Genomic DNA, 20032 nt, shown 5'->3' with positions numbered 1-20032 from the left:
ACACACACACACACACACACACACACACACACACACACACACACACAAAATGTTTGAACTTTTCTGATCGCTCTGAAATTCATATTTTCAAATTTAGATTATTGATAGCTTTCATTAACATTTTTAACTTGTAAGATGTTTCTAAATGAAACTGGATCTAACAGAAATTGAAATTTTTAAAGTTGATTCATTCTTCTATGTAATTTTTCTTTTATGGTGGTTTTAAGTACAAATCAACTTCAGTAAATTTACTTGGTAAATGTTAATGATAAATTATTAAAATATGAATAAAGTTTACTACAGTCACTTCAGCAATTTTGGATTTTTACATATAAACTTTTATTTGTCTAAGTTTACATAATTTCTCTTTTATAAGTATGTGTCATCTATTAAAAGTGGCATTCCCTTAAATATTTATGATTTTATATCTTAGTTCAGATTTCTACTTTAATATATATTAACGAGTGATTATTCATGCATGCTCTTTTTCCTTTCTGTTGTCAGTCTCTTAGGAGTATACTAGGGTATTACTATTTTCTAAATATTGAAATTGGTTTGAGTATAAGTTAGCTAATTTCTGAAATACATCTTATCGAAGCTTTCATATTCGTCTTCTCAAATTTCATACATACTAATTTGACATATTTAAGTTTTTGATTTTTTGCAAGTGTGAGAGAAGACTTTATTTTTACATTATAACTAAGACTTCAGAATGTAAGGACTATAGTTTTTTATGATTTCAATTATGAATGTCCCCAGTTTAGGCCCTTAGTATAGAATGAATGGCCTCATAGTCTATCTCACAAGTTGTGAGGTTAAATCAAATAATTGAAAATATTTTAATATATAAACATAAAGTGACTAAGTGAATGTATAATAGTACAGTTTTTACTGGACATATGTCTGAAAGTCTGTCTTGTTGACTAATCTTTTGGGAGGTTTATTGATCAACTTTCCAAGCTCATTGTTTATTTCTACAATCCAGTGTATAGCTTAATGTTGAGGTATTTGATATTTTTTTACTTTTTGTTTTGAGGTACTTAAAAAGTAGTGTTGGTTCTTGTACCATTCATTGTTATGTTTGTCCTCATTAGTTGATTGTTGTGTGTTAAACAGACATCCCTGGAGCTTACTCTCCACACTCTGTGAATCCACTCATTAATCACCAGTCACCTTTGGAGATGGGAAAATTACTTACCTGTATTTCTTTTTCTCAGAAAGCGTGCTCTGGAATGGATTCACAAATGAGCTACCCTCCTTCCCTCAAAGAGTAAGGTTTCTGCTTTACAGGATTTTTTTTCTTGGGTTATTTTTCCTCTCATCTTTTGAATTTGAAAAGAACTGAGGGAAGGCACCTGAAGAAACTACTGACATACTCACTAGGGGAGTTCCAAAGCTTGTGCTGCCCCTAGGGGCAGTGTCAATGGCTCTTAAAGCTAGAAAGCTCATACTTGGAGTTGAAACAGGGGCTCAAAGAATCCATTTTCCCAGTGTACCTTCTGAAAGGATAAGTTTCAGGTAAGTAATTTTCTCTTACTATGTGATATGCTTTATTCATACTTATAAAAATATGCAAGTCCACTTCTCCAGGTACATAGGCAACTGTATTTACTCAGTTTAGATGCATAAGCTTTACTGAATGTTAGAAGGATTATAAAACAAATGTCTGATCATGAGTTATATGAAATCATAATATATTTTAAATCAATAAATATTTGATTAAAGGTGCATTTGATAAACAGTGTATTGTGCTAGTGTTGTCATGTCTCTTATTTCTCACTAAATAAAATCTGGATAAACTTTTTAATAATTAAATACAAAAGTGTTTTTTTTTTTTTTACATTCAAATTCCAAGAGGTGTGTAGCTAAAGTGTGTGCATGCATGAGCGCATGCACACCAACCCACACCTATATACACATGTAGGCTAGGATGATGTAAACTATTTACTTCAGATTAGATGTTTTCTGTGTGTGTAGTGACCAGAATGAATTACTCAAGTAATTTTTAAATGCTTGTACAATTTTTAAAAATTATTGTGAAGACAGTTTGAGCTGTTTAAGTAAGGTATTTTTTCAGTGTAGTAGCTATATGTAGTGTGGATTTAGCTACTTAGTCAATATATTATTTAGAGCTCATAAGTATTTCTACTCAATTCTTCAGCTACAAAATGCAAGGTAGCTACCTAAAGAGTAGCAAGAGGTAGATAGCAAAATGTTAGAAACATTTGCTCATCAATCTTCTGTGTATTTTGTCCTTCTTTTTAAATCACATGCTGATTTAATATTTTAAAACATTTGAAACATTTTCTGTATTTTTCTCTTCAGAAGTAGCTTTTAAGTGAATGTTACATTGAAAACTGTCCATACGAACAAGGCAGCATTTTCAAGTAGTTACCCTTTTCACTTATGATTAAGGCAGGTTTGACCAACTTCATTCATTTGAAATGTCAGCTCCGAACTTGGAAATACGCAGAAAAGACTTTTCAGTAGCAAATGGTTATCACAAAGTCCATGCATTTTACTCTGCACCTGAAGAGTAGCAGTTTTCAGATTAGATAATTGTGTCCCAGTCACAGGGTTTATTGACAGCTAAAACTAATAGCTATTTCCTGAAGCAAGAAAAAGAATACATTAGTATAAACCTGAAGCAGTTCAAGTTCGAAGAATATTCACTGTGATTGCTTCCAAGGATATTACTTTTACTATAGTTGACAGTGAGTCAGAACTTTCTTGTCTAAGATTATTCATTTAATTGTTCATTCATTTCACAAATGATTTGGCATAACTCTATCAAAACAACTTTGAAATAGAAGTAGAAATTTCGTACTAATGAATTGAATCAATGAGTTATTGGAACAGGCTTAAGATTTGTCTTTGAGCCTTCCAATAGCCACCTGGAAAATAGGAAAAATAGGGTTATAGAGTTCTCATTATTAGGTAGGAGTAAGTACGTACATTCTGTAAAGAAAAACAAAACTAAGCCTAACTCTAAATTTTGAAAGAAATGTATGATGAGTTGTTTAACAGAGGGGCATTGAGTGATGAATTGTCACTATGTAAGAATTTTTTCAGTGTAAGGACTGTAATGGATCTCATAGTTATGGCAACATTTAGTAATCTTCAGTGTTTACAAAAAAAGTTGTTGTATCCAGAAAGCAGATAATCGTCTTAGAATCCTATTGCTGATTCTAGGATACCATGAATTATAAGATGCAATACTGATTTAATAGAAGCTCTTGAGGGAAAGTAAGAACTGTTACATTGAGTAATTGTACATAGTAATGTATGTGAAAAGCTAAAATATAAAAGTTAAGGAAATACAGTATATTATAGAAAGATGACCATCAAATATGACCAACATCAACATGTAAAGGAAGTGTTGAGAACTATGATGTGTGGTTTTTTTTTCCAAAAAAAAGAGCATCAAAGAAGTTTTTTTATTTTCTGTTGCTCGTCATTTATAGTAAGATTAAACAGAAAACTTAGAAATCATAATTATCCAGCTGGAGAAACCCATCTTCTCGGGTGTGAAGATAATAATTGTATATGTGAACTTTGCTGTAAAAATGAAGCTACAAGACACATAGTGTGTGCATACATGACTGGTATACTCTAATACTTTTTAAGTGCATTGATGGATCTTTAAAAATGACTAAATACAAAAGTAATGAGTTCCTACATAGGCATCACAGAAATAAATACAAGTGTAGATGTATCTGAAATACAACATAATCAGTGGAATAAGATAACCGCAATTAGTTATGAATATATTTAACTTTTGGTTTTTATGTAACTATAGTAGGAAGCAAAATGTATTACCTGAGCCTTTTGTTTTCTGTCTCCTTTTCAAACTTCTTCCATTTTATCCTCTCTTTCTTGGAGAAGAGCTAAACGTTGAATGTTCTGTGCTTGTACTCTTACTGAGATTTTGTCAGAGTAGGACTATTTATTATATTTATTCTTTTGTGCCTCCTATTTTAAGGCACCTGTATTGCTTTTTCAAGTAGAGAGTTTTGCAAAAATGAGATAAATTTTTTTATTGAGGTCATAAAAATCACATAAGCCATGTGTTTCTCTGACCTGCATTTTTTTTTTTTCTGTAATAGAGATCAAATCTTTGTACTTATCCAGCAAAAGCTAAGCTTCCATTGATTTGTTACATTGAGATAGTTTTCTTAAACCAAATTTCCTTGAATCGTATTCTTTGGGTTTACCTTCCGTTACAGACTGATACAATATGTTTAACATTGCTTCTAACTTTTAAGCTGTTTTGTTTCCTTAGTCTTTTGTATTGCTCGTCACTTTAAGGTTCTACAGTTTGAAATAGTTTTTAACATCATAAAACACTGTTGATATATCATTTCCTTATCACCTTCCCAATATGCCTTTTATTTTTATGTACAAGGGCTCTTGGGAATGATTCTCTCAGAGGCTTAAGCTGTGCTTTGCCCTCCATGAGAACTGAAATTATTTGGTAAGCGCTTGCTTTCTTTTTAGCTTCTAATTTTTCCCTATTTTATTTTGTACATGATATTTGTTTCAAGGTCAAAGGTTCCGTTACAGTTACTATGATGAATCCCAGGGGGAGATTTATAGATCCATTGAACATCTAGATAAAATGGTAAGTCTTTCAGGTGTGGGTTTTAATGCTCTAAGGTGTTTTCTTTCATTTCAGTTTAGTGATTCAAGACTTAATATGTTGAATTATACAGTGGACTAATAATTCTTTCCCTACCTACCTAACTAAATGTGCAAAATATAGTTTATCATCATATGAATATTGATTATAAAAATAATCCCTTTTCTCTTAGTTGAAATTTCCTTTATCTTTTTTTGATTAATGAGACGAAGAATAATTAGATTTGGATTTTAGATGCTATTTGGGGGAGTGTCTCAGGTTTAGGGAAGACAGGATACTAATGCCATTACTTATTTTTAAGCAGAAACAACCACAGCAAATTCTCAGTTTATTTTATTATTTAATTGTATCTTTTGGCCATTTGGATTTTCTGAAATGGTGTTTCATTTTGTTGTTTTATGTATAGAATTTAAAAATATGATTGTATTCTTACATGGCCCAGAACTACAGTAGACGTTGATCTTGCTGTCATTTTCCTTGAAGTAGTGCAGTAGTCATAGTACTTGTTTTCATATTTAAAAAGTCATACCAATAATTTTGTTGTTTGTTTTTTTTTACCTAAAATAGAATATTAAATATAGCAGATATCTCACTGATTGGAACAGAATATTAAATATAGCAGATACATCATTAATTTGAACAGAACACTAAATACAGATGAATCCCTAATTTGAACAGAATATTAAATATAGCAGATAAATCACTAATTTGCTCTGACTTTTGACATCATTTTAGTTCCCTAGTCCTCAATGTGTCATCTCTAAGATAAGAGACTTGGAGTAGGTGGTCTCTAAATTGTCTTTAAACTCCATCAGACTTTAAGCCTGTGATCTGTTAAAATCAACTTTACCCCTGTTTGAAAAGCCTTATGCATATGTTTTAGTACAAGAATATTTAGTCTAAAGTAGATAAAACATTTTAGTAAAGAATCTGGATCTAAAACTATAGCTGGGCTATTATCTTGTATATTTTATTAAAGGCAAAATGGAATGAATGCAAATTTAGTTACTTAGGAGATTTTATCATATTTAAATTTATCTTGTTACTTAGATCCAATTATGTCTGAACACTTTTGCTTTGGAATTTTGTTTGGATTTTAATCTACTGACTTTTTTTTTTGCCTTTATGATGTTGTCGTTTCAGTTAATTCTTTTCTGGCTTCTCCTTCTGATCTTATTCTTCTGAGGCTTAGTGCTCACTTGCCTCAGAAAACTTTTCTGGTTCTGTTGTCATTTATTTTTTTCATGTAGCAAGTGGTTAATGGGTGTCTAATGCGTGTCTGGTACTGTGTGAAGTATTGCAGATGTTAAGAAGAGAAAACATTGTCTCCCACCTCATGGAACTTACAGTGTAGTCATTGAACAGACTTAGAAGCTATTATGGTGTAGAGATGTAAGAGATATTTAGGACACACACTCTCCTTATTGTTCCATGAAAATGACATACGTGTGCCTAGCTTAGGACTTTTGCCCTTTCTACACTTGACTGTCTCACTTACTCTGTGGCTTTGCTCTGCTTCACCTTCCCAATGGTACTGGCTGCCCTGTTTAATTTTGCATCATACCCATTTAGCATTCCCAATCCACTTAACCCTGCTGCAGTTTTTCTTTCAACAAACTAAATATTGTACTTATCACAGTTTTGTTAGGAAATTTATTTTGTTCTCTGACGTATCCAAAGTGCTTAGAGTCGTGAGTAGAACATTAGTAGGTGCTCAATAAATATTTTTCAAGTGAATGAATTAGTGAATATAATCTTCCTCCGTACATAATTAAATTAAGCAAATACCCTAACTGTAGTATGAAAAAGAAATAAAGGGAAAGTAATTTATGATAAACTAGTATATTTTTTAATAGTGTAAGCACCCAGATGCCAACTATGTTAGGAGACATTATGAAGTAGTTAAATGCTTCCACATTGTATCATTAATATAAGAGCTACCAATCCAGACCTAAACAGTTATTTTATATTTGTGATTCACATTACTAAGCTGTGTTGCAGGGTGACTCGATTTCCCAAAATGGTGAATAATTCTTAGTAAAGTTGTAACCTAAACAAAATATAGCCTTCCCTCAGTTTACGTGATATAGAAATTCCTGGCGAATCTACTGTATATTAAAACCAGGCAAAACTTCTTAGTATTTATATATAAAATAGGGTTAAGGGTATAAAGAATTATACATGATTGTTTCATCTATGTGGACATGTCAGAGTGCTTTGGGATGAGAACAGTTATTTGTGTGGAGGACAGTCCTGTGTTAGAGGACAATCAGCATCCTTGGACCCCACTCACTAAATTCCCCAGTAGCGTCTTCTAATTATTGGGACTTCGCAAAAATGTGCCCACAACTTTCCATTACGTCCCTATGGTAAACCGTCCTTCTATGACCCTACCCTACTTAAGTTTTCTTCTCAATATTAATTACTGTGTGACTTGTTATTTGTTGATTTGTTTGGTGATACCCTTCCCTATTAGGTTATAAGCTTTATGAGATCAGGATCTTTGTCCATTTTTTTTTCAGCCTTTCACTGGGTACTAAATATATATAGTTATTGAGTGAATCAATGGAAGAATGGACAGGGTAGTGGTGAGAAATGAAGCTAGAGAATCTGGAGCAGGCTGTTTAAGGGGTATTAAATAGGAAAGTGATAAAATCAGATTGTATTTGAATAGATCACATAGCTGCTGTGTAGGCAGCAAGTAGGCTGGTGGGAGGTCAGAAGAGAAATCAGTAGACCAGTTTGGTAATCCAGGTGACAGATGGTAATTTAGACAGTGGATAGGGTGGTGATGGTGGAAGAGAGGGACAGAGTGGATATATTCAGTGTATTTAAGAGATAGATTGATGATAGGACTTGGAGATTGCTTGAACTTGCTGAAGAAGGAAGTATCAAGGATAGCTTCTAAATTTCTGACTTATGCTGCTGGTTGGGTGTTGGTACTATTCACTTAGGTTTAAAGCACAAGAAGATAGGTCTGATGTTTTAGGAAGTAGGGAAATCATAAATCCCATTAAGGATGTGTTATATTTGCTGTTGCCTTTAAGATATCCAAGTGGACATGTCAGTCAGGTAGGCATTTGGATTTTCATTTTGCTAGTTATTTTTGAGTGCACTTACAGTCCTAGGCACTGTTGGAGATATGGCAGTAAACACACTTGCTCTCACAGAACTTTTTTTCTAACAGGAGGATATATATATATATATATATATATATATATATATATATATATCCTCCTGTATATATATATATATATATATATATATAATAAAGGTAAAGGTATGTGTAAGTTAGTTTCCAATAGTGATATGTGCTATACAGAATATATAGAAAGGGTTTTGAAATGGTACATGATTTGAGTGATTGGTGACTGAGTGATTGTAGAAATACTTCCCTGAGGAGAGACATTAAGCTGAGATAGTGATGGTAAGAAGGAGCAAACCAAATTCAGATCTGAGGAGTGAGCATTCTTGACAGAGGGAACTGCCCATGCAAAGATGGGAAAGAGGCTGGTGTGTGAAGAAAAGGAAAAAAAGGACAGTGTTGCAGGAGTGCAGTAGGTAAGGCTAAGAATGGTACAAGCTGTGGCAGGAGGGACAGACAGAGAGCAGATAATGGAGGACTTTATATTCTAGGGTAAGAAATGTATGTAAGTACAAGGGGAAGTGAAAATGATGTAATCACATTCTTTTAAAGGTTATTCTGGTGGTTGTGTAGAGGATGGATTCTACATAAGGTTCAAGAGTACTAATGATGGACATGGGCAGTAGTTGAGGGGAGAGATGATAGTAACTTGGACTAGGGTGGTATAAGTGGGTATGGAAAGAAGTTGGTAGATTTGAGATCTCTTTCAGAAGTATTAAACAGAGCTTTGCTAAGGAATTAACTATATTGGCTTGAAGCCCAGAGAATAGGCCTGGAGTAAGTTTGAGAGTTCTAACAGGTAGATGGTAATCAGAGCCAGACCAGAGGTAAGATTGTCTACTATAGTAATCCTTAACCTTGTCTTTATAACCTAAATCATCCATGGAACTTTTTCAAAATATACTTGCCCATACCTGCCCCAGGAGATCGCCTTTTGGTAGTATGGAAAGAGTCCTAACATCATTTTACTCCTAAATTTGCTTTGTTAGGTGAATTTAAACTGTCTTACTATAGCCCCTAATCTGTTTAAGTAGAACAAAATTTCCTATTTATCTGTCTTCCCTTGTTTTCTATTCAGCTCTTTAAATCATTAGTCAACTTTAATTAAGCAACATTTAATTTTGCACAGGTAAGAATTTGTGAATCCATGAATTGATGCTTTTAGCACAGAGAGATGTTCTCCCCAAAATATTAGTTTACCCGGTGCTCTGAAGTCACCAAACATAGTGCCATTCTTTGGAACTCTCTAGAACTGTGGTCACATTTAAAAACTTTAATATTATTTATTATTCTATGTGTGTGTGTATATATATATATGTATATATATTTATATATAAATATCTGTACTTAATTCTTTTAGTCTTTTTTTTTTAATTTTTTAAATGTTTTAATTTTATTTTTTGAGACAGAGAGAGAGCATGAACGAGGGAGGGTCAGAGAGAGAGGGAGACACAGAATCTGAAGCAGGCTCCAGGCTCTGAGCTGTCGGCACAGAGCCTGATGTGGGGCTTGAACTCACGGACTGTGAGATTGTGACCTGAGCTGAAGTCGGACGCTTAACTGGCAGAGCCACCCAGGCACCCCAATTCTTTTAGTCTTCTAATTCTATATTGATTGTTAGCTATTATTAAGAGAAGTAGCTTTGTTTATCTTTCTTGATGTATATTATCAGTTAGGCAGATAAACCTTGGTTTCTTACTTTGAGGCAGAGCAAAAAGAGTAACATTTATCTGTTGGCATCATTCTCATAATTCTCCTGAAATTGTTGCCTTTTCTGGTAGCTTCTAAGTCTTTGAAATTAGAACTTTTGTTCAAAAGTATGTGTAGAACCAGTAAGCTTAAGATTGGCTTCTAAGTCTGCATCCGATTTACCATACTTTAGATGTCCAAAATCACCAGGGCATAATTTTTAAATTTTTATTTAAATAGACTGGGATACAATTACTGAATATTGAGTATTTGCTTCTTATTAATATGTTTGAATTTGATATTTGATTTGATAGTTGACTTAGAGTCTGATTTTTGTGGTCCCTTTCTATTTATAGAATTTTTAAATGGCTTATAAGTGTTCCGTTCCTTTATTAGCGTGCTCTAAATTCAAGTTATAAGTCAATTCTGGGGGATTGGAATAAATGGGTTGAAATAAGCAGAATGGCTAGTTCCATACATATAATCACGTATGTATGTCTTTATGCATATATGTATATATGTACACTCACTGTTAGACTCTTACATAACCTGATTTTTAACTGATTTATATAACCAAATGGTGAATATCCCTCTGTATATTCCTTTTCCAAAGTGCCATTTTATGTTATAAATTATTTCATTCGAGAACCATATTTTAGTTTATGTGTGCAATCTTTTGAGAGCAAATATAATTGGATGGTTCTCTAGATGTATTAGCAAATGTTAGCAATTCTGAATTGTAATTATTATGCCTTTTGAAGTTTGATAAAATGAAAAACTATTTATAAAATTTTAGGTACAATCTGTTCAAAATTAGTGTGTAATAAAGTTTTGGCTCTTTTTTTGTTATCAGGAAAATCTTATTACATATAGTTACTAAAGTAAGTAAAAGGGTTTCTAGGTTCCAAAAGCAGAAGAAAAACAGCTTTTCCTCTTATTGCAAAATAATTATATCTCTGAAATTTGAATATCTTGGAATTGAATTATGTGAAAAAGATATGTAAAGAAAAATATATAGGAAAATAAACTGGATCTTCCAGATGTTGTAATTGGGGAAAGAAAAAAGAAACTAGTTACAGGAGATATAGATTCTGGAAGTGTTACAATAGTATTGGCTCCTGATTATGTTTTTGGTAATTAGTACTTTGCAATTTCAGTAACCATAGTGACCAAAGCAGAACATACTTTAAGACATTGATTTTTGTGTACTTTGGAGATTATTTACTAGAAACATTAAAGATACATAAGTACATACATACATACCTTATATATGTCACATAACGTAATTTTTTTCTGTACCACTATTGATGTAGACCAATGTGTCATTATGGACATTGCCAGCTTATTTACGATTCGGCAAAGAGGATCTGAAAGTGTCATTGTAGCCATCTTTGTAATGTATTTTCCTTCCAAATTTATTAGTAGTCCTTTCATTTAATTTGAACTTGAGCTACTTTTCTTCCTATTCTTTTGTAAGTGAAATTGTTCATATTTGTCTACTCCTATTCTTTCTTGAACTTAGGCCAAGGTTTTATAGTATCTTCTTTTAAGAGAGCTATTTATTAGTATGTTGCTTCTTAGCACTACTGTCTTTAGGGTGATTTTTTCCCCCATAAAACTTCTTTCACTCTAAGATTTTATCTTGTCGTCTCTTACAGAAAGCAGAATATTTCCTTTTCTTACCTTGCCTCCCTAAATGTGTACTCATCTCTCTAATATATATATATCCTTACTTTAGAAAAATGAGGCCTCAATGATAATATGGGATTAATTGTGTGTTTGTAGTAATAAAAAGACATGGTTTTAGTTCTTATGTCTTAAAGTCCTCTAAAAACGTTTGCTCCTTTTTTGTGCTTGTTACTTTAGAGGGAGATTGTTTCTGGGTGATAATATTTAAAACTAAATTAAATTTGGGACACCTGGGTGGCTCAATCAGTTACACATCCGACTTCAGCTCAGGTCATGGTCTCCCAGTGCATGTGTTTGAGCCCTGCATGGGGTTCTGTGCTGACAGCCCAGAGCCTGGAGCCTGCTTCCGATTCTGTGTCTCCCTCTCTCTCTGCGCCTCCCCCGCTCCTTCTCTTCCCTCCCCCACTCTCTCTCTCCCCCCTCCCTCTCTCAAAGATAAATAAACATTTAAAAATTTTAATTTAAGTTAAATATCATATATAGATAAACTTTTTTTAAAAGGGAAGATTTTTGTTGTCTTAATCAGAGTCCTGAATTTTCAACTTTGTCAGCTAAAACTGTGTATTCAGTTTAGGATTGCCACTTGGGATTTGACATTACAGGCTTTTTTACTCATTACTTGGAGAGTCAGCATAATGATAGATTCCCTCTGCCCTTGTCCCCCCTCAAGGTAGAGAGTTAGCTTTCAGTCTGAGGATTTCTTGCTGAAGCTGCTAGATTTCTCAGAAACCCACATCGTGATGGATATAGGCTTTTGGAGTTCATGATGTTTGTTTTGTATCTTAGATCCTCACTGCTTCATATTAGATTTAAGTTCATGCCAACAGATTCTCAATGTGCTAGGCCCTAGGCAAGATTTTCATCACCTGGACTTCAGATTCTTTGATCATATCTTCTAGTATTTTAGGGAATAAAAGATTAAGCGTATTTGAGAAGCACTTAGTTTCTTCATCTTCTGCGAATTTTGACAGTAGTATTAAATTAGCATTTTCATCTCCTTGGAATTTTGGTAACAGTAATTTAAAAATTGTTAGCATCAAAATATAAATATATACAAAAGAATATATGCCAATGTTCTGTATTACTTAATGGATATCCTCTTTCTCATTATCATTATTGCTGTTGTTTGCAATACTTTATGAATTTTCCAATTGGAGACTTTCACTCATGAGAAAAGCCTTATTTTTTCTCTGTATCCCTTTATAAAAGTGCATACCCTTTCACTATCTTTATTTGTCAGAGAATTGATTGTAATGGAATTGATTCTTGTCCTAGTAGGTATATAACACACTTTAGGGAATTAAAAATTTAATTTTAATCCCTTAGTTTTCATCATCTCAATTTTTTCTTTTCCCTTCTGTAATTTAACCATTATATCTTAATTTTGAACACGTTATTTAGTAGTGTCTTCTCTACATGTATAACTTTATATCTTTCTCTATGAAGCTTCTTGGCCAGCCATTTTGAATTCTTTGTCTTTAACAAATTTGAGCATTAAGTTTTCTTCTCTTTGAATTCTTCATGTCAATATATAAATGTGATAAGTTTGTTCAAAATGTACATTAAGATTTTAATATTAAAACATAGAACCTCAGTGTTGCCTAATTTGCTAATGACTAGAATTCTATTTAAGGTAAGCTGTCCCAACTTCATCCAGAAACAATAAAAGTTCTCTCAAAATGTGTGTACCAGTTACAACTATGTGAGAGTATTTAAAGAATTGTTTGTATGTCTCTTATACTATATGAAGCAGAGTAAGTCAGTGAGAAAGAGCCTCAGATTAGAAATTTAGAGGCAAGCTTTTAACTGTTTTTTTTTTTTAATGCCTCAGTTTCTTCATCTTGTAGGAAGTTATATCTTGATTATCCATATGTATGGAAGAGATTTGTAACTCCATCTCTGCATTACTACTTGGTTTGGAAATATATTGTGTCATTTTCTTTCTACCAGAATCATGATACTAATTGTTTATCTTAGGTTTAAGTTTTTGTTCATATTTCTCTGAACTTGCACCATATGTCACTGGAGACTGTTGACCTGGAAGCCTCCTGGTCTGTAAGGGAAAACAACTTAGCACATTAAACACTGGTTGTGGACAGATCTGAGAGTGGCTAATTGATGTGCAATCAATTGAAAGTTGATTACATACACACAACTATCTTTCAGATGTATTTGCAGGAAAGTGTGATGCTGTTTATGAATGACTTGAATACTCTGAAAACAGGTTCTTTATAAAACTAAATTTTCATGCTGCCACTGCAGTACTTGTATGCAACCTACTGATCTAGTGATTACTGTCATTTTTCAGATGAGTGTTCATCTGATTACTCTAGGTGCTTTTCCACTGCTGTTGTTTTAAAACTTGTTGAAATATGATTTAAAAACCACACAAAATATAGCAATTGATTCCTTGGTTAAACCACAATTTACATTCCTCTCAGAGTATGTTAGTCCAGTCTGTTGGACACAAATGTAAAATATTTTACCTGAATTAGAAAACAAGGTAAGGTAATTGGTGAATGAATGAGAATCAGTGATTTATTTGCTTTATTAAAGGTGCTCTCTATTATTGTACTATGAACACATTATTTAAATGCATTTGCAGAGTATGGAATTTAGTGTGAATAAGTGTCCAAGTCATAGTGGTTGTTTTAATAATATTAATAAGATTTTTGATTCTGAATTAAAATCTTAAAAATAATGCATTATAGTTGAAAGTATAAAGAGAGAAAAAGATTTTTAAAAACTATTCAAAGAAGGACTATTTTGCTTAAGCATTTATCTTTTATGAGCTTTAAATTAATTAAAATATGGTAGCTTTTTCTTAGTTTGTGCTATCTTTTTATCACATACTGATAATTCAGAATGCCTTGCATGTTATGTTTAAGTGTATGTTATGGAATTAGCTAAATTATAATAAACTTTTAATTATTTATGCCAGTGGCAGGAGAAATATGGTGGTTATGGGGAAAAACCAGCCATATGTCAAATTTAATTTTAGATTTTATATGAACATTTTCACAGCAGATTTACTTTCGTGAATATATTTATATAAGAAAAATGTAAAATTGTGAAATGTTTGAGGATTGTGACCCAAGTGGTAACTGGTGATGGTGCTGTAGAAACATACCAGGAGGTCAGAAAAAACTAAAACTGAGGATTGGAAGTGTTCTGTTACTAAAAGTATACATATTGTTTAGAGTTGACTATAATGAGATTACCTTTGATGAATGAGTTGGATATTTCACAAGGATTACTTAATGTATTTTCTTTACTTCTCTTTAACTAAAAAATTATGGTTTTTAGCTCTAAGTAACAGTTTTAAAATGTCATGAGAAAATAATAAATTATGTACCTTTTTCTTTGTCTTTCATCTTCTTTTTCTCTTCCTTTTTTAGGGTATGAGTATTATAGAACAATTAGACCCCGTATCTTTTAGCAATTACTTGAAGAAATACCATAATACTATATGTGGAAGACATCCCATTGGGGTGTTATTAAATGTGAGTATTAGGAAGCCTTGATTTTTAACATTTGATCCTGTGATGTTTCAAAATATCTTAATTATTATCATCTGTGCTACCTTATTAGCATTGTTTTTAGGTATATATAGTAAATATTCTTTTTAGTACACTTAAGATAATTTGGATTTCCATTATTTTGGTTACATGAATAAAGTTTTTACTGGAAGACAGGCCAGTGCTTTCTTTTAAATATAGAAAAATAATTTAGAATAGAAGCCTAGTTTTTCTCTTGACTCACAGCCATTATGTTCTTTACAAATAGAAGCAAAAGTAACCTTTGGTAATAAGTAACCTTATTAATTTTTTGGTTTTATTTAATGTTCTAGACTCCATAAAAAATAAACAGAAGATTCTGTTCTTGAACTTCAGATATTCATAATTTAGTAACACAAGACAGATGGCATGTATATATTTTTCTCTTTATAACAATAATATTTCATGTAAAGAGTAGTAAGAGGCAGAAGTTTCAGGTAGTTGGATTTTTGAAAGAGATAATAACAATAATTTTTCCTCTAATAAATAAAACAGTATGGCATTCCTGAAAGAAAATGTGAGACTTTTTAAGAAAGAAGAAAGTGTATATACTCAGGAATGAGAGGAGGAAGCAATAATGTGTTCATTGTTTGGAGAGGCAGAGAAATCATGGAGAAGGTAATGTTAGTCTAGAACAGGGTAGGGTAGGACCTTGAAGTCCAGTGTTCGTTTAGTGTGATTTGATTTAGTACATTGTGGATTTTTAGGAATGGTTTTCTCTTAAGCAGTATTGGCTGGAAGAAGAGCCTGTTCAGGGCTTTAAACTAATTCTTGAAATTTAAACTAGGTAAGCTGCACTAATTTCCTAAAGTCTGAATTGGAGCAAATAAAATTTTAATAAAGTAAATGATAAACTAACCCACAATTAAAGTAAAAATCCTGGTTTACCTCTTAGATCTAGAACTTAATTTATATATATATTTCACATTTCGTCAAACTTAGACAAAGAAGAGACCCCAGTATTTCATGACAGAAGTGGCTCCGATTTGGTTTAGAGAAAAGAGAGGTATATTTTTCTTGAAAGTGGCCTTATTAAATATAATAAAGGTAGGGTGAAAGATGACTGATACTTATCAAGAAGCTAGGTTAGTAGAAGTTCTTTGAGAGAATGAAATAAGGAGTCCTCTGTTTTACCTATTTAATATGTGACAAGATATTCAAGAAACAAATCAAGAGAAGAGTAAAGAATCTAGGCTTCAGCTGTGAAGCGGACAAAGTTAAGCCACCAACACATTCAAAGAGTACTCACTTTTTTATTATGAGGTCTGTTGTAACTAATTTTTCTTTCCCCCCCCCAGGCTATCACAGAGCTCCAGAAGAATGGAATGAATATGAGCTTTTCCTTTTTGAATTATGCCCAGTCAAGCCAGTGTAGAAACTGGCAAGACAGTTCAGTGAGTTATGCAGCGGGAGCACTCACGGTCCACTGAAGCTCTGAATCCTCAGGGATGCCACCTGCACATACTCATTCTCTGTCCGGGGTCCCAGCCTAGCCCTTACCAAGATACTGGTCCTGGTTTGGGGGGATTCTGAAACCTCAAACTAATAGAACTTTCTTCTCTTCTTTTCTAGTAGGTGTAGTCCTTCCTTAATTTCAACTCATTAAAAAATGCTTTATAGTTTAGGGCAGTGGAAGGAAGGCTGGCATCAAAATATTTTGATCAAAAAAGATGGCAATGTAAAGGCCCAGTTGTGGGAGACAGTTTTTTTGAGAGTAACTTGTAAAGCATTTACCATATCCTAAACCTAAATTTGCACTCTTTGCAGACTTGTGCACATATATTCCGCTTTCAGAATAGTTTTGCAAATTGTACACAAACAAACAAAAAAGGGTGGAAGCTTTTTAATAAAGAAATTGCATTTATAAATGATCTGTATTAGAATATAATAAATCTCCAGTTATAGTCAATTACTACCCGTGTTGTACAACAGATACCTTCTATTTTAGTTGCTAATAAAGGGCTACACAACTCAAAATAGTCTGATTTAAACTTATTGCTCTGTGGTACATAAGAAAATTGTTTTTTTATTAATTCCATCTCAGAATTTTTATGTTAAAAGTGGTAAACTTCAGCTCATGTAGAGATATGTTAGGATGTATTTTATTTTTTACATATTTATGTGATTTTTTTTATCACAGATAGAATCATATTTTAAAGTTAGCTTTTAAAATTACATATAGTTTGCCTTTTTGTGTGTGACATCACTTTGTGTCATTACTATATTGTAACAGTATAAATTCAAGATTGGTAAAAGAATGTAGATGTAGTCCTTTCCTTCAAAGATTGTGTTTGATAGGCACTAGTCTGCAAATGAGGAAATGTTGAAGAGTATTCTTAGTGATTTTCAAATCGTTGCAGACCAAACACTACTGCTATGCCTTTGTAGTGCTTTTAAGCAGTTTGACTCTCTATTTGAATTTATAGCAAGAAATCATTAACAATAACAAAAACAAAAAAAGCCACTGGATTTTCTTACAGTTCTACAAATTTTTTTGTCATGATTTTTGGTGCGGCTCTTCCAACTAAAATAATGGTATGGTGTTGTATTTCTTTTTTTAGCATAGACCATTCCTAGTCACTTCGGGGGGAAAAGATATATAAATATATATAATTTGATTAGTTAATTATTGGCCACCATGCATGTATTAGATTATACCTGTTTCAGTATAACACTGGGTACCTACATCACACTGGAGAGCATTTGTATCTTCAGTCTTATGCCAGAATAGCACAATTTTTAGATGCCTTGCACCAATTTTATTTAAAGATTTGCATTTCTTAGTTACTAAATATCAACTTTCTATACTCAAGAATTGAGAAAAAATAATGTTTTGGATTCAAAATTACCCACCTATATGTGTATGGAAATTATACTTGTACACGTTAATGATTTATTTCCCATCACTTAGGTATACTTTTGAGTACCATAAATATTTATTCCTTATTTATTATACAGACTATAAACATTTTAAACTTGACTACAGAGTGCATTTTTATTATTTTCTGAGTATAAAATGGATACATGATTATTATAGAAAATTTAGAAAATACTGAAAAGGATAAAGAAGAGAAAAAATTGTCTGCAACTTCACTATCCAGAGATAACACTGTTAATATTTTTTGTATTTCCTCTCAGTCTTTGTCTATGCTATTTATATGTATGAGTGTGTATATGTGTTTGTGTGTGTGCAAAATAACAAAATTGAGATTATATTGACCATATAGTTGTATATCCTACTTTTTATAACTTCCTAAGTACTCCCCCATATCTTGGAAAGTGTGATTTTTAAAAAATGGCTGCCTAATATTTTATTGTATGAATATATACCATAATCGAACCAGTTCTCTCTTTGGGTATCAGATTGTTTCTAGTATTTCACAATTATAAATAATAGTGGGATGAACATCTTTGTATGTGAAATTTGAACTGTATATTAGACTAGTTCTTAAGGACATATTCATGGGAGTGGGATAATTGGTTTAGATGGTGAGAACTTTTTAGGCACTTTAAAATATGGCCAAATTACCCTTCAGAAAGTTTGTACCAAATTAGCAATACATGACTACCCATCATACTTCCCCTTCTCCACTATTGATTATTATTTTCTAAATTTTTGACAATTTGTTAAGCAAATAATTGGTTGTACTTTTGATCATTCTAGTAAGAGTGGCTTTACCGTGAATACATTTTTTTCCTTCTGTGATTTTGTAGTTGATTGATTAATAGAAAACATGAGAGGATTGCTTAGCTTGAGTGGGTGACACCCCTGTGAATATGTTTACTGTGCATTTGAAACTCTGGAATATTTCACCATCACTCTACCCTTTCCTAGAATATGAGCGTATCTTTCATACTCAATTATGAAGTAGAAAGAGTTCCAAACTGGTAGTTGAGTACTGGATTCTAGTTCAGTCTGTGCCACTGTTGAGTTCTCTTACCATAAATATTTTGTGTTCTATTGAGACATTCTCATCTGTAAAATGTGGAAGTGATCTTTTAAGGACATTTTAGTATCAAAGTATTTTAGTGTTGGGACTATTCTTTAGAGATTCTGGTGTCACTTAAATGTTAAAAAGCTACATGATTAAATTAGATTAGAAGTTTTATCTAATTTCAACTCTGCATACATAAAAATGAAAGTCTTAACACAAAAGGGAAATTAATTTGCATAATTCAATACAGTTACTATTACCTAAATAATAAGCTTTTCTACTTTAAGTGCCTTAAAAGTGTTTTGTATTTGAAATCTAAAATGTAAAGGAAATTATTTTGTAGTTCTGTACAGTTTCTTCTTTATTATGTACTTGTGAGTTATTTGCAGCAACTTTTTTTTTTAACCGTAGATTGCACAGAGCAGTATATTCATGGATTCTTCACTATTCTACTAGTGAGGCGTTGGGAAATGTATGTTAAAGATTAGCTCAGTGAGCAGGTAAGTAAATGCTTTGTCTTGGGTGGGCAACAAATCTTCATACAGAGTAGGATAAAGGACTATTCAGATATCCCAGTGTTTATATTTAGATACTCCAGTGTGGGTGGTATGTCCAGAGTTAGTCATTGATTATTGTTGCAGGTCACACATTTTTCTTTGGCAGTAAATAGTTTATTGCCCTAGATTAGACGTTGGCAAATGTTTTGTGTAAAGGGCTAGATACTAAATTTTGGGGGTTTGCAGGCCATATAGTCTCTGTCCCAACTATTCACCTTTGCCACTTGTAGCACAAAAGCAGCCATAGGTAATATGTATGTGAATGGATGTGGCTCTGTTTCACTCAAACTTCATTTACACAAAAATACAGCTGGATTTGGTCCATGGGCCATAGTTTGCTATCCCCTGTCCCAAATATTGTAGTTTACTTGTAGTTCAAATATTGGTCAGTAATTTAAACTGCAACAAATGATTGTAAGTTTATATTATCCCAAATCTCTCTTAATTTGATGTAGTCTACATGGCTGGGTTTGAGTGTTATGTAGAATTACAAAGATAAGTAAGGAAGTGGGTAAAGGAAACTGGGAGGTAAAGAGTGATGAGTGGAGGTTGTGACTGGTTGTTGCAAATTATAGAAATTATTTTAAGCCCTTGGCTATGTAGATGGTATTAGAAAATGGATGAGATGAACCTTTTACCTGAGTATTCTAGGCATAGACCAATAATTTAAGAGATATGGTAAAATGTGACTCTATTTTGTGACTACCATCTTTCATCACCATCCCTTAATATTTAACCCCCCACTCCCACCCTGCCCAATATTTAGTTGATGGGAAAATTACTACACTGTTTTGGTCTCATTTACTCTGGATCACTGAAAA

The 20032-nt window shown here is 32.6% G+C and overlaps 1 protein-coding gene and 1 long non-coding RNA gene across 4 annotated transcripts in view; both read left to right on the top strand.

The window, feature by feature from the left end:
- The window catches only part of MEMO1 (mediator of cell motility 1), a 140215-nt gene extending 123519 nt beyond the window's left edge, over nucleotides 1–16696 (top strand). For all 3 annotated transcript variants that reach the window (XM_040496446.1, XM_040496444.1, XM_040496445.1), the window contains 3 exons: nucleotides 4545–4621; nucleotides 14561–14665; nucleotides 16018–16696. In XM_040496446.1, the coding sequence (XP_040352380.1) occupies nucleotides 4545–4621; nucleotides 14561–14665; nucleotides 16018–16149 (314 nt within the window). In that variant the 3' untranslated portion in view covers nucleotides 16150–16696. The remainder of the gene's footprint in view (nucleotides 1–4544; nucleotides 4622–14560; nucleotides 14666–16017) is intronic.
- Nucleotides 16697–16826: 130 nt separating this feature from the next.
- The window catches only part of LOC121044315 (uncharacterized), a 48837-nt gene continuing 45631 nt past the window's right edge, over nucleotides 16827–20032 (top strand). Inside the window, exon 1 of the long non-coding RNA XR_005797247.1 lies at nucleotides 16827–19154. This is a non-coding gene — a long non-coding RNA (uncharacterized LOC121044315). The remainder of the gene's footprint in view (nucleotides 19155–20032) is intronic.

This window comes from Herpailurus yagouaroundi, unplaced genomic scaffold (genome assembly GCF_014898765.1).
Source record: "Herpailurus yagouaroundi ecotype Mexico unplaced genomic scaffold, PumYag 188, whole genome shotgun sequence".
In the NCBI taxonomy this organism is placed as follows: Eukaryota; Metazoa; Chordata; class Mammalia; order Carnivora; family Felidae; genus Herpailurus; species Herpailurus yagouaroundi.
Note: the sequence above shows the minus strand (reverse complement) of the source record. Positions and strands in the feature narration are given on the sequence as shown.